The sequence below is a fragment of the Cygnus olor genome, chromosome Z (genome assembly GCF_009769625.2).
Source record: "Cygnus olor isolate bCygOlo1 chromosome Z, bCygOlo1.pri.v2, whole genome shotgun sequence".
Lineage (NCBI taxonomy): Eukaryota > Metazoa > Chordata > Aves > Anseriformes > Anatidae > Cygnus > Cygnus olor.
In genome coordinates this window covers 36,680,435-36,695,431 of record NC_049198.1, presented here as the reverse complement: position 1 = coordinate 36,695,431, position 14,997 = coordinate 36,680,435, and the positions used below count along the sequence as shown (strand labels likewise).

At 38.3% G+C, this 14,997-nt stretch overlaps 1 protein-coding gene across 9 annotated transcripts in view; it reads left to right on the top strand.

The window, feature by feature from the left end:
• Window positions 1–14,997, top strand: part of PIP5K1B (phosphatidylinositol-4-phosphate 5-kinase type 1 beta) — a 114,987-nt gene that overhangs the window by 97,806 nt on the left and 2,184 nt on the right. For all 9 annotated transcript variants that reach the window (XM_040542307.1, XM_040542309.1, XM_040542303.1 and 6 more), the window contains one exon: window positions 6,160–6,277. In XM_040542307.1, coding sequence (XP_040398241.1) covers window positions 6,160–6,277 — 118 coding nt within the window. The remainder of the gene's footprint in view (window positions 1–6,159; window positions 6,278–14,997) is intronic.

Here is a 14,997-nt window from a genome sequence, read left to right as displayed (position 1 = left end):
TTTTCAGTCTAAAAATTAAGGATGAGAACAGAGTGCATCATGGAAATTGTAGAAAACCTGTGTTCCACTAATTTGCTCTTTCTGATACACCATGTATATAGGGTCTTCTCTTATTCTCTTCTTCTGTCCCCTCACTCCCAATTTGTCTTTGAATGCCCTATTAGAAGTCTGCATTGAAACTGAATGATCACCAATGCAGCTATGATGAGGCTTTTGCAGTAATTTGAGCTTTTAGTTATCAACTGTTTCCAGCAAGTATGTTGCATTAAGAGATTATATTCTTTTTTTTTACTCATGCAGAAGTTCCATGTACATGTTGGTTGCACCTCAGTTACTTAATTTGTGAAAAGACTGTAATTTCTAATTCTCATTAATGTGCTGGTAGGAGCTGTATTTTCTCGTATCAGCAGAGCTTTGTATGCTTTAAGGTACACCATCCATTTTTTGTTGCTGTTGTTTACATCCTAGTATAGAATTACAGCTACAGCAGATAACACTTCTAGATACAAAGGCATAATGACTATAAGTTCAGGGGTACTTAGTCAAATAAACAATTTACCTGCTTATCCATTATGTCCTGTTGAATCAACAATACTGTGACAAGGTTAAAAGAGAAAAAAAAAAACTTAGCAGAAAAACAGGTTGAAAAATATTGGTTAAAAGGGCAGAACACTGCTATCTGCAATCTTGAAGTAGCATCAGAAAGCAATGTTGGACTAAAGACTAATATATGTTTCATTTAATCCTACAGTCTATTTTATTATATACGTTAGCATTAAAAGAACTATGTCATCTAAGCAAACTGACTCCCTCCCCCCCCTCCAGTGATGTCAAAATTTAATGTTTAGATTTATTGGAGATGTTTCATGAAGTGTTTGTGGAAATAGAAGAGGGAATCTGTCTCAGGCATGTAAATGATTGTCCTGGACATATACCAAAATATAAAATTTCAGTTTCTGACTTAAAATGCAAAGTGAAAATCAAATCTGGATGCTTTCCTTCACAGGGAAAAAAATCTTTTATAAATGATTAAATGAAATGTTACTGGAAATGATTTAGTGGTTAAAAAGTAGAAAAGAAAGCCTGTACTTTTTTTTAACTTGAAATTTAAAATTATTGTTCAGATAAATGCACAGATGAGCATGTGATAATAGCAGTTACTTAATACAAAAGCAAATGTTTCCTTGCATGAATTTGTCCCTCTGCATGCTGCCTTTCATATTTCACACTCATTCTTACAAGTCTGATTTCATGACCTTAATTCTTTCTGGTGAGGAGGGTCCAAAGGAACATCTTAGAACAGACTTCATGTGTAGATCCCTCCCTGAGCTGGTACGTGTTGATGTGCACTGCCCAGTGGATTTCACCATGGTTACTCAGGATTTTGAAATACAGACTGAGTTCCTAAATTCTAATTGCGTGTACCTACAAGCTTTTCAACCATATATGTATGTTAGCTGCAAAAATGATAGGTCTTAGGATTCTAATTGGCAACTGCAAAGGAGTATGTGTTTCACCTTCATGTAACTGGGATGCTTACTGATTCGCATGTCATGGTTTGCCATTATTGTAAGTTTAGGAACGTGGAGTCTCATTGTCATGCTCTTTCACTTGGAATACAGAAACAGCATTTAGAATATCAGTCATGTCTACCTGTCCCTATCCCTGGAGGCATTCAAGGCTAGGCTGGATGTGGCTCTGGGCAGCCTGCTCTAGTGGTTGGCAACCCTGCCCATGGCAGAGGGGTTGAAACTAATCTTTAAGGTTCTTTTCAACCCAGGCCATTCTATGATTCAATGATTTTTCAGGTCTATGGTTTTCACACTTGTAAACAGCGTTAGTAAAATACGACTGACAAAGTTTTTTTTAATATTACACTTTTTTTTTCAGATGCATGAAATTTATAAAAAATGTGAGGTTGTGTTTTAGAGGTGATTTCTACATTGTAAACGTTAGACTAATGCACTTAGTTCAACAGGCTTTTAAAAACCTGTTGTTCTTTTTCATACTTATATGTATGCAGGCTAGATTTTCCACAGTGTTTGGTATTGAGCTGTACATTAGAACAATAGTTTTACTGCCCATTTATATACAAAACATTTTTCTGAGTAACTTCTGTAAAGATATTATAAAGGTCATGATGCGATGAGCTGATAATTTTCTCAAAAGCTTATATAACAGCTTTCAAACACATTGGACATTGCAAATGTGCTGCTTTTAGGGGCATAAATATTCTGTGGGATATGCGACAGAAGCGGATATTAGACATCCAGCGAAAGACATCAAAGCCTATTTTTATTATAACTCTCCCCAACAGGACTCGTAGTGGCTCATTCTAATTCATAGCTCATATATTTTGGCCTATCTGATGGAAGCTGATAATTATATTCATACATGAGCTGTTCTTCACAGTGCAGGAGGGGGGGAAAAAAAAAAAAACACCTCGAACTTATGCTTCCATCAGTTGTGACCACCTGGCACAGCTTCTGCCATTCATTCTTCAAAGGCCATGGAGACTGCTAAGAAAGACTGAAGACTCCTACCTGTCTTGCTGGCTGACTTAGAAGTAGACACATTGTAATGAGGCAGATTTTCTTTTCCATTAAGAGAGCAGAACTCTTTTCATTTCTAAAGCTGTCGCTTCAGGAACTGGTTACAGTTTAGTATAAGTAAAATATGCTGAAGAACAGAAACAGCAATTAAAATTTGGGAGGGTTTTTTGGTTGGTGTTTTGGCTGGTTGGGTTCTGTTTGTTTAGATAATCCTGCATACTTATGCTAGTTTCTTGACAAAGGGTAGTTCTTTTTCTTTATGCCTTAGAAACTTAATAGGATCTTGCATGTATTATCCTTAGATTAAAATGTATGAGAATTACACTGCTCTACAAATGCACAGAAAATCAGTCTAATTTAACTGTTCCTGCTTAAGAACACCCTGATTTTCCATGTTTATAAATCACAATCCCTGACCATCTTTAATGTTTTAAGTTAATATTTTGCACTTTGTGTCCAGGAAAGCATTTTAGAAGGACTTTGAAAAATGAAGATTTTGTTTTATTTTCTACTCAAGAGAAAGAGCATGTGAGCCTTTAAATATGTTGAAGTGTGCTGATTTAGAAGCGTCAAAGTATGGCTTTTCACCTTACTTCATCATAAGGTCAAAATGTGTAGTGTTTCTCAAAAGAGGATCCAAGTTAAAACTAACAGTGGGACCTTTTTTTTTAAAAAAAAAAAAAAAAAAAAGCTTCAGTCACTTATCCAGTTGGGATGCATTTTCTTCATGTTGTCATCACGAGGCAAGTTGAATAAACAAAATAATTGTGGTATCCTGACATGGAAATGATTTCTAACTAAAAAGCTTAACTAAGAAGGTGTTATTACATTATTACACATAAGCACTATACTGCAACTGTGACAGAGTTCAGCTCTTGGTGCAAGTTACTGTTTTCAGACTGACACCAACTCCAGGTGCAAATTAATATGGCAGTGTCATCAAATTACCACTTTCTCCTTTACGTGCATAATAGATTGGCTTCCCAAAAAGAACAGTATTTGTTCTTTTAAATATAAAATTAAGATTTTTCTTAGAAAATTTTTGGAATCTTCTCAAAGTCTCCATTTATTGAACTTAAGGTATATGAAACAAAACTCTGTCCTGAAAAAGTTTTCCTACACTTCTTTTACAAACAGTTCTTCATGGAGGAGATGAGTCTTCCCTACTTGTAGAACTGATCTCTAGTTATTCAGTGTGAAAGTCACAGTAGCAAGAGGATTGTTATACGCAAATAAGTTGTGAGGATTTGATTGTAAGAAAAATACAGTGGCATTTCTGTTATTCCATTCTCTTCATTCATGCATGCTTTTGTTCAAGGGACTGTAGTCCCTGCTGGTTTTCTCTGCATAAGATTACTCTGTACATACTTGTCTCCCTTTTCTCCCTTCTCTTTCTGTATATTAATATACAAATATATTTTTTGTTTATTTCTATATATTAAGTCTCTTTTTTAGGAAGTTCACTAGTGAATAACCAAACAGTGACATTAGTAGGAGCTGCTTTTGACAGTTTCCATGTTCTTTTTGTGTCAACCCTCATTTGCTGCCTGGCTGTATGGTGGATTTCTGTTGCAGCCAGACCCAGCATGACGCACTGCTTTCCATAAAAAAGAGGCACACCCGGAAGGGCAGTTGGCATGGTCTTTATTATGTGTTATAGGCAAAGCCAGTAGTTTAACAATCCCAAAACTGAGCACTTTGCTATTGTTTGCAGTCCAGAACAAGCTGTGACATTACAGCTTAATAAACTAGGAGCAAAGGAAGCACAGTGCTTTCTAACAGAAAAATAGGAAAGGGAGAAAGAAAAATAAGTGTAACAGTAAGCCAGTGAATTAAACAGAAGAATAGGTCAACTAGTTCTTGCTCTTCTGATACATAAAGGTTATAAAATAAAATGCAATGGTGTGAATTGGAGAATCTCTCACCTAGTCTGAGTGCAAAGGTTTATGAAAGTGCAGGAAGCCAAGAATAATAGCAGTAAAGGTAGTAGTGATGTGGCCTAATATGTACGTGAAGTGAATAACTACTTCAACTATTTTTTTCCTTTTAAACCTGAAATGATGCAGGAATGAAAGCCAGGTATACACTGCAGCCTGCCTGACTAGCTCTTAGTAATGCAGAACACTGTTTTCCAGAAAGAATGGTTGACCATTGGCTTCACATATTTTTATGGCAGTCGTAGTTGCTCTGTGCACGTTCATCTTCTGTCATGTGGTTTTCATATATGGTGCCTTTGCACCTTCTGAAGCCTGAATTGAGTGTCAAAATTCTGCAAGCAAAAGTGACTCTTGTGGTTTTTTTACTTTCATTTACCAAGAATAATATGTCTAATGATAGCGCTTATTTTGTGGGAGATGATAAACCATAGTCACCATTTGGCAACAGACCCTTTTTTCCCTTCCTGTCTGTCCCCTCCCCTTCAGGAAAATGAGTGTTGACAGAAGACTGATGAGACTGAAATGTTGCTTAATAGAATACAAACAGAGTGTTAGAAAACTGGTACCAAGTCAGTGGGAGCTGGATCACCCTTCGGACAAAAGAAGTAGTTTTGCTATTGAAAAGATGCTTAATACGCTATATAGTAAAAGGAGCATTATGATGTGGTAAATGTAGTGTTGTGCACTTAATACTAATATGACATGAGGATGACTAATGATTCATTATTTTGTTGAGCACTTGTGATTGTTTTCTACTTTGGATACTAGCTTTATCCTTTCTGAAATTATGCTCGATCTGAAACATATCTTATGTATGAAGTACTCCAAAGGGAGGGAAAAATTAATTCTCCTTTCCTCATTTATGGGCTGATGGCTGTAACCATGTTTTGGTATCCAGTTATACTGCTGAATTGTTTGTTTTACTTCATGTGTAAATAGGTAACGACCACCATTTGAAATATGGATCTGCAAAACTGATAGTTGGGTTTTCAAGGCAGCCTGGAGTCCATTAGTTTCTGGCAGCTAGTAAATGGGTGATAATGGGTGCCTAACTCCATTAGAACACCTTTGACAATTTCAGCTTTGTGGTTCTCAGTGTTTACAAAACAAAACAAGATTACTGTGCAGATCCATCTGTAGTTTCACATCCTTTCTCCTTAGCAGAGAATAGAAATCATATCTGTGATTGAGATAATAAAGTGTATCTGCTCCGTGAATCTCCTACTTTCATATCTGAACTGCTGGCTGCAGGTGATCCCTTATCTACCCGAGAAAGTCCAATGTTACTTTGCTTAATTACTGAATCTCTTTTTTTCCCCCTATTTTAAATTTTAAAATGCTGCTAAATGTGGAAGTAGCTTCTTTTGAAATTAATGAAATTATCCCATATTGACTGTGGCGTAGTTTAATTCTTTCAGTAGAGTTCAGGAACTGTATTACTTCTTGGTAACATTTTAGTTAATTCCGAAGTAGAAACTGCGTGGTTGGTTTGCTAGTAATTTATGAGACCCCAGTTAACTAGCTTTTGTCAAGATACCTATACTTGTTGATTTGCTTTTCTTCTTTTCAAGTATTTGAAGCTTGAGAGAGAAATTTTAAAATTTCAGCCATGACCGAGTTCCTCTGCAGCTCGTATTGTTTGTTAACTGTAGTCTCCCTTCTCTTTCCAGTAAAGGGTTGCCTTCAAGTTCAACATATACTTTAGAAGACAGTGCCATCTATTTGACTTCAGAGCAGAGCACACTGGAGACGGAAAATGATAATGCTTCAGTTTTGGATGTCTACTTAGTAAGTTGTCAAACTGTTTCTGGTGGGCTTTTTTCTGTAATTCCTCTGACTGACTCTAAGCAAGGGACTTAAATAAATGCTGAACTTAAAGAACCAGAGGTTCACTGAGGTATTTCTTAAATGAGACACATGCTTAAGTACCTTGCCAAAGCAAATCCTTCCAGAATCTATGTGCCTATTAATTATTGTGTTAATAATGAAGTTTTTTTCTAATGTTCAGGGGGTAATGGCATACTACTTGTTTTTCATGCTTATATGAGGAAAAAAAAAAAATTATTTCTTCACGTTGAATATTCCACAATGGAGAGAGTAAATTTTCCCAGGGAGACAAGTACTGTATTTACATAAGTGAATTTAAAGGCAGTGAAGTAGAGCTCAATATAATGTAAGTTAATGGCTCCCCTTTCTGTTCTGAAGGGTTCTCCGGTTGCTGTGGCTGGAATTAGAAAAGGATCTTTTCTTTGCTGCTTTGGCTCCTAGTGAGCAGTTTATCTGACTGCTGAAAGATAAGCAATAAGCTTAAGTCTGAATCTTTGGTTGTCTTCATATCATCTCTGATGGCATTTAAAATTTTTTGTTATCTGCAGCTGTTGTGGTTTAATCCTGGTGGGCAGCTGACCCCCACACAGCTGTGCACTCACTCTCCCCCAGACATAAAGATACTAGACACCCAATGCCTGTTGTATTTGACTGAAGTTTTATGCATCTAGCTCTTTTAGACCCTTTTGAAAATTTCAGTATAAGTATAGGACAGAGGTGTGTTAAGCTTGGCCTTTCTTTTCTGAAGGTTTGTTTTCCTCGAGCACAAATTAAACAATCCTGGTATCTTAGTCATATTTTACTTCTACTTTCATGAAAAAATGTCTGTGACTTTTGTGACAAAAATAGTACTAGAGAGTAAGGGAGAAAAGCAAAGACTTTTAACTAGTTTCTAGCAAGCATTTCACACAGTCATGGTTGCTTTCCTTTTAAATGAAGTTCGCTGCATTCTTTATTGTCCTGTCTTTAAAATTTCCTGTTTTTTTTTTTTATGAGATCCCAAATCACTTTAGTTTCTGATCGCCCTTCTGCTCCTGTTGGCTGTGCTTCTGATGTATTTTTCATTTTAGCCAGCAACAATTGAGTTTGTACAGTACCCACTTCATAGCTAATAGTTTAATAGTCCAACAAACTTCTTGGTCTATCCCGCCTCCACTGGAACAACAGTAGCAGGTACAAGCAGCCAATTAGATACAGAACCACTTAGTTAACTCTGACCACAAGTAGACCATTAAACCAGCCTATTCCTGTGGGCCTGGTGTTGATGTGATGATGATATGAATAGTCTGTAAAGAGAGACAATAAATCCTGAAATGTTCAGGAAATGGACAAGTAATCAGGTACAGCCTAACTTCTTGGCCCCACTTAACAGAGAAACCACTTGTTGTTGAAAACTTTTGATTTTGGTTTATAACAGTCTTGTTTATCGTAGAATGGTTTGGGTTGGAAAGGTTGGAAGGATGATTAAAGATCATCTAGCTCCAAACCCCCACACATGGACACCTCTCACTGGATCAGGTTGCTCTAAGTCCCATCTAACCTGGCCTTGAATCCCTTCCAGGGATGAGGCATCCACAGCTGCTCTGGGCAACCTGTGCCAGTGCCTCAGCACCCTCTGAGTGAATAATTTTTTCCTAATATCTAATCTAAATCTCCACTTTTTTAGTTTCAAGTCATTACTCCTTGACCTATCACAGCAATCCCTGACAAAGAGTCCCTTTCCTGCTTTCATGTGGGCCCCTTTCGGGTACTGGAAGGCTACAGTGAGATCTCCCGGGAGCCTTCTCTTCTCCAGACTGAACAACCCCAACTCCCTCAGCCTGTCTTCATAGGAGAGGTGCTCCAGCCCTCTGATCTCCTCACGGACCTCCTCTGAACTCACTCTATCAGGTCCATGTCCTTCTTGGGCTGGGGGCCGCAGAGCTGAACGCAGGACTCCAGGTGGGGCTTCATGAGCAAAAAATTTGCTCTCATCGGCAAATTTGCTGAGGGTGCACTTGATCCCACATCCCCCATGTCACCAACAAAGACATTAAACAGCACCAGTCCGAATACTGACCCCTGAGGACAAGCATTCGTTACTGATCTCCACCTGGACAGTGAGCCATTGACCACAACTCTTAGAGTGCAGCCATCCAGCCAATTGCTTACCCACCAAGTGGTCCATCCGTCAAATCCATGTATCTCCAATTTAGAAACAAGGATCACTAACCCTGCTCAGCACTTGGAAGAACTTTTTTGAAGTTTGAACTCTATCAGGCAGATAGTGGAATGTTCTGAAAGCTCTAATTACAAGCATGGGTAGTACCTTCCGTAAAACCCTCCTTACACATTACAAGTGTGGTAGTGAAACTAACTCTAGATAGTTTGGGACTTGTAAAACATTCATTACTGTTATGTCTAGGAGACAGCAGTAAGTATATGTATATTCCACTAATCAGTATCAACAGAAAAATAAATAAAACCATACTCTGCAGGTTATACAAACATCCAGTGTTTACTCCCATGAGCAAAGGTCTGGACGAATACATTGGTCTTAAGTGGAGAAAACCATAGATGCTTTTTTGTCCTAGCTTCACCCGTTCTCTGCATCCTAAATAAAACAAACCTGAAACTCAGTAATCTAGACAATGTAGATTCTCCAGGTATGCCATGGCTGACCACTTCAAGGAAATTAGATACTATGGCTAAGCACATGTTACTTCTTTGGCAAACCCATCTGGAGAAATTCCCTCTCCCTACCGTCTTGGTCCTGCCTCGTGCACTATATTGTTGTCTCCTTAATTATTCTGAGATTACTGTGGAAGTGAGCTGTAACTTTATCATATCTACCCCGGCATGCATGCATGCTGAGGTGTGTGTGGAAAGAAATAGAATAAGGTATTTGGTTTTTGCGCTTTTTACTTCCTAAGGCCCCTCGATATCCTTCAGCAGACAGTGCAACAACAGTCAGTCATGGGTTGGGAGAGTCTGAGACTAAAGGATTAGTGATGCGTTACTGGCTTTATTCACTGCTGCTGAGGCAGGAGGCAGTTGTGTTTTTATGTAGGAGGATGATTAAATGCACACTGGAAGGGAAAGATGCATGTTTTCAAGAACAGGAGGAACAGGTCAGTTATTTCTAATATATGTATCAAAAATAAAGCAAATCAATTATGTTTACATTAGCTGATTTTAACCCTCAATTAAAAACATTACCAGATACATTTTGACATTTTAAAAACACTGGTGAAGACATAGCTGTAAGTGGCATTCACAGTTTTTCTTTAATCCTTTAGTTAGTAATCCTTCCCTGTTTTTCTACTACAAGGCAAGCTGCTGTAGTCTTACCTGCTAGGTATTATAATGAAAAACATCTTAATTTGCTTAAATTCTATCACTCCACTAATCCTTTGATGTGTTTGCCTCCTGCTTTGAAATGCTAAGGTTCTTGGACAGATTTTTGTCCTAGAGTAAATTAAGAGCTATGATTTCTTGATCCAATAAATGGAAAAAGAAAAAAAAAAAAAAAGGTAGTTAAATGGCATTGTCATAACTTACTATAAATACACTTTTAAAATGGCATTTGGCTGAACAATGTTGCATACCAATCCAGACAGTAAATTAAGGCAAGGGGAACAGAGATTGTAAAAAACGAAACTCCTCCTACAGGTAAGGGCATTGGTTTGGGGTTGTTATGTTAAGGGAAACCTATGCAGACTTGCACTCCACAGCTGATGTCAAAATTGAGAATTTATCTGGTAGTGGCAAGAATTTTTGTTCTAGGACACAGAGAGACATCTCGACTTTGCAACTCAAAGGCCAGTCTGGGCATAGAATTCCTCAGTTGTCAATAAAGACCAGGTTCAGCAGAGCAGCATTTACTGCACCTATGACTCTAAGCAGCACTGTTACATCAGTAAATCCAAGTTTACTTTAAAATTCCTTTGATTTATTTTATTTTAAATCTTTTAACCCAGATCCAAAATGAAGCATTCTAGTTTTTATTAATAAAACATGGTTAAAACATGATCTGCACTGAGCAGTAAGTGTAAGCCAGTCTAAGTTATTTCCAAATATTCTAATACCAAACAGTGGAAAACACTATAAAAACAGTTACTTTATTTTTTTTTAATTAAATATTACAGAAAGATAAGAAAAGATTTTATAAAACAGTTAGGAATTTGAAATCTTACTCCACAGAGAGTTAAAACGTTAAAGGGTTCTTGCTTGTATAAATATGTAATTCAGTGGTAGAACAGATATTGGACTTCTGTAAGGCTTTAGACACAGTACCACACAACATTCTAATCTCTAAATTGAAAAGATATGGATTTGAAGCATGGACCGTTCCCATGGATAAGGAATTGGCTCAAAGGCCACACCCAGAGAGTGGTGGTCAATAGTTCCATGTCCAGGTGGGAGGCTGGTGACAAGCGATGTCCCTAAGGGGTCTGTCTTGGGACTGGTGCTTTTCAATATCTTCATCAATGATACAGACAATAGGATTGAGTGCACCCTCAGCAAGTTTGCAGCTGACACCAAGCTGAGTGGTGAAGTCAATACAACAGAAGGAAGGGAAGCCATCCAAAGGGACCTGGACAGGCTGGAGAAGTGGGCCCATGTGAACTACATGAGGTTCAACAAGTCTGAGTGCAAGGAGCTGCACCTGGGAGGGATACAAAGATGATCAGAGGGCTGGAGCACCTCTCCTATGAAGAAAGGCTGAGAGAGCTGGGGATGTTCAGCCTGGAGAACAGAAGGCTCCAGGGAGACCTTACTGCATATTTTCAATACTTCAAGGGGTCTTGTAAAAAGGATGCAGAAGGACTCTTTACTTGGGTAGGTAATGATAGGGCAACGGGAAATGGTATTAAACTAAGAGGATAGATTTAGATTAGAGGTTAGGAGAAAATTCTTCACTGTAAGGGTGGTGAGGCACTGGAACAAGTTGCCCAGAGAAGCTGTGGGTACCCCATCCCTGGAGGTGTTCAAGGCCAGGCTGTATGGGGCCGTGGCCAAGCTGATCTAGTGGGTAGCATCCCTGCCCATGGCAGGGGGGTTGGTGTTAGATGATCTTTAAGGTTCCTTCCAACCGGAGCCATTCTGTGATATTCTGTAATATTTAGGAGCAAAAGATGCCATCTGAAATAAATGGAAAGTGTCACTGTACATAAGCTAGTAACAGAGAAAGGTAACACTCTTGTACTTTGCATTTTGATGTAGGAATGCACAAAGCAACACATTAAAACAGTTTTTCCTCTTTCCTTTAGAAATATACTTGGTGTCTTAAAATTTCTCTGAAACCCTATTCGTTATGTCAGTTCAGGCAGCTTCAGCTGGTATGTAAGCAGAAAAGCATTAAGCGTCAGCAAACGCTTTTGAACACAAAGGTCTGCTGTGTTGTGTAGACTTCTGTTATTAAAAAATACAAACCCAGTACTGCAGAAGTTTCATAGGGTGGATCAGAAAGAGCAACCAGTGCTGAAGACCTTAGTGCAGTTACTAAGGTCTGGTACCTAGGGGAGGCCTTGAAAGTGTTAATTTCAGTTAGGAAGTAAAGAGTAGGTTAAAGTCACTTTTTGGCTTCTGTTTTGCAGCGAAGTCCCAACTTCTTTAAGCTTTCTGTCTCTGAAACAGCAATGTGCAGTTATGAACTACTCCACTGTGTTTTCTCAGCCTATCTCTAAAATGATTTATTGATAAAAAGGCAGCTGACATTATTTTGACAAACTACAGTGTCAGTAAAACCAGAGTGGTAAGGCTTAAGAATTAGGATAATTGTTTCAGTTTAAGTAGGCCTGATTTCCTTTACACTTGTAATGGGATAAGAACATGCATGTAAACATGCATGTAAATAATATAGCGAAAAACTTAAGTTTGCTCTGTTGTGGTGCTTCATAGCTTAAAATCAAATGGTGGTAAATGCCAGAATTAATTAAATATATAAATGCCTTGCCTATAGTATTTCATTAGTGAACTATTTTGCTTGAAAGAGTATTCCTGCATTTTTAACTATAATCAAAGTTTCTTTGGTAGTACAGAAATAGCTGTGTGGAAACATAACATTGCTTCCTGTTACTTGTGTGTGATTTAGAAGTCACTATCACTGAAGATACAAGTGGAAAGAATTGATACGTGCTTCAAGGGAGAAAAAGGACAATAACTATAGCAATGAGCAAGCTCAGCACATTTGGAGTCTGGTGTAGCTATGATTTGTCAGATGAATTGCATAGATATTATTACATTGAGAATTACTCTTGTTGTGACCTATGTCAAAATGCTAATTTTATTATAGGATTTTGAAGTCTTAAAATATAGCTAAATATCAATTTTATATTTAATCTTGCTGTAGATGCATAACTAGGTAGATTTACAAGTGCTAGTCTATAAAATACCTGTTTAGAGACTTAGCAAAACTGTCTCCCTCTTCATACTTTTCAGTGCTCTTTTCTTCTATTCTCAGTCCCACAGCTATGTATTTTGTATTTTGAGCGCTTCCTAGCTCATATTCAAACCCTTCCAACTGCCAGTTTACAATCTAACTCCTCATCTTTTCAATTATTGTCTCTTAGAAATATTTTCACCCCTTGAGCTGTTTTTGCTTCACCACCCTTAGCTATCTGTTCTAGTGTAAACTTGCAGAGAAGAAAATTTCCACCTGCCTCTGATGAAATGAAAGGTCGTTCCTACCTGGAGTACTGCCTTCAGCTCTGAGACCCCTGACGTAAGAGGGACATGGACCTGATAAAGCGGGTCCAGAGGAGGGCCACAAGGGTGATCAGAGGGCTGGAGCACCTCTCCTATGAAGACAGGCTGAGGGAGCTGGGGTTGTTCAGCCTGGAGTAGGGAAGGCTTCAGGCAGACCTTAATAGAAGCCTTGCTGCTATTAAAAGGGGCTTACAGGAGATATGAGGAGGGATTCTTCAACAGGGTGTGTACAGATAGGACAAGAAGTAATGGTTTTACGCTAAAAGAGGGTAGGTTTAGATTAGTTATAAGGAAGAAATTCTTTATTCTGAGGTTGGTGAGGCACTGGCACAGGTTGCCCAGAGAAGCTGTGGATGCCGCATCCCTGGAGATGTTCAAGGCCAGGCTGGATGGGACTTTGGGCAACCTGGTCCTGTGAACAGGGTTTGGAGCTAGGTGATCTTTAAGGTCCCTTCCAAACCAAGACTTTCTATGATTCTCATCAGATACTTCAATTATGGGATTGTCCTTCTACCATAACTTCTTGACAAGGCATTTGTTTTTCATTCAGGAACTTTTTGATTCTGTCTTTCATAAAATTTAATTTGCTTCCAATCATGTTGTAGATTTCTTCAGAGTGCTGCTGTGAAGCAGTAACAATTGTGCCTGAAGTTAAAGCAATTCCTAAGCAGGATACGTCTAAGAACAAGCTACTAAGTGTACAGTCACACTGTGATGCATACCTCAATTTAAGATATATTACTGTCTTTCTGGTTCCTTCAGTTTCTCTGCCTCACCATCTCCACTGAAGATATTGATGAAAAAGCATGGTAGATTGAATGTTAATTCTGGCACTGTGAGAAGAGAATTTAGGCCTCCTCATTTACAGACACTTATAAGGAGTATCCCCTGAGAGCAGAATAATCCGTAGTATATTACATGCACATACTGGAACTAATCAAGCAGTCATCCCTCGAAGTAGAATTTATTTAAGTTTGAAAGTGGAAAACCTAGTTGTTCCATGCAGTGAGCCAACTGTTCCTTTCCTCTCTTACCGATTTTATCCCTGTATCCATCCACCTATCATCTTAGATACAGTAGGGAAAGAGTCTGTCTCTCATAAAACTGAAGGCTGTTGTAAGGTGAAACAACAACCAAGCACTGGAATATAGTTTGGCAGGGGTGTTTTTGCAGAAGCAAAGTCATGCAGGAAGCAACACTTCAGTCTCCCTTCCATGAAAATCAGATACTGGAATTATGTGCTTGATTAGATTAAAAACATACCATTTCATATCACAATTAATACATTACGGGAGTAAGCCAAGTGCTAAAATGACAGTGTATATTGCTGCTATACTAAAAGTTATCATGCCCTGAGGATTTTAATGAAGAAAATCAACCATATGAAGAAATCAATTTACTCTTATCCGTGAAAAAAGAATTGGAACAGAAAAAGTCTCAAATACTGTAAATATATTACAGAAGCAGCGCGAGACATCTCAGACAGTAATTGCAGGAATGCATCTGGTAGAGTCATCTGTACGTTAACTATTGTTTCAGACCCAACTGCTGTGGCCAAACTCTGTCTCTTTCAGAAAGTGCAGTTTCCTACACCAGTGGTTAAAGTAACCCATACAATATGCAGTGGTGACAGAGTTTCTCAGAGGTTCATGTTCTGTGCACTGCAGTAGGTGGAGGTTTTCCCACGATAATATGCACAGAACTGGATTGCACTTGACACAAAGATGAATATTTGAATCCCACCGCATACACGGCATTTCTGTGACTGACTCACACAGTTAGCAGTTGCTATACGTTTCTGTCAGGGCAATCTTTTCCAATTCTGTTATACAAATTTTGCAGATAGTTTTTGCATCCTTAATCCCTTTGAAATGCTTTGGAAGGATCAGAGGTAAGGCAACAAGAATAATCTAGTCAAAACTGTACCAGTGGAATAGCAAAAAGCTAGCATCAACAATATTGCTGATCTCCTTAGAGAGTGAAAAGCAGTG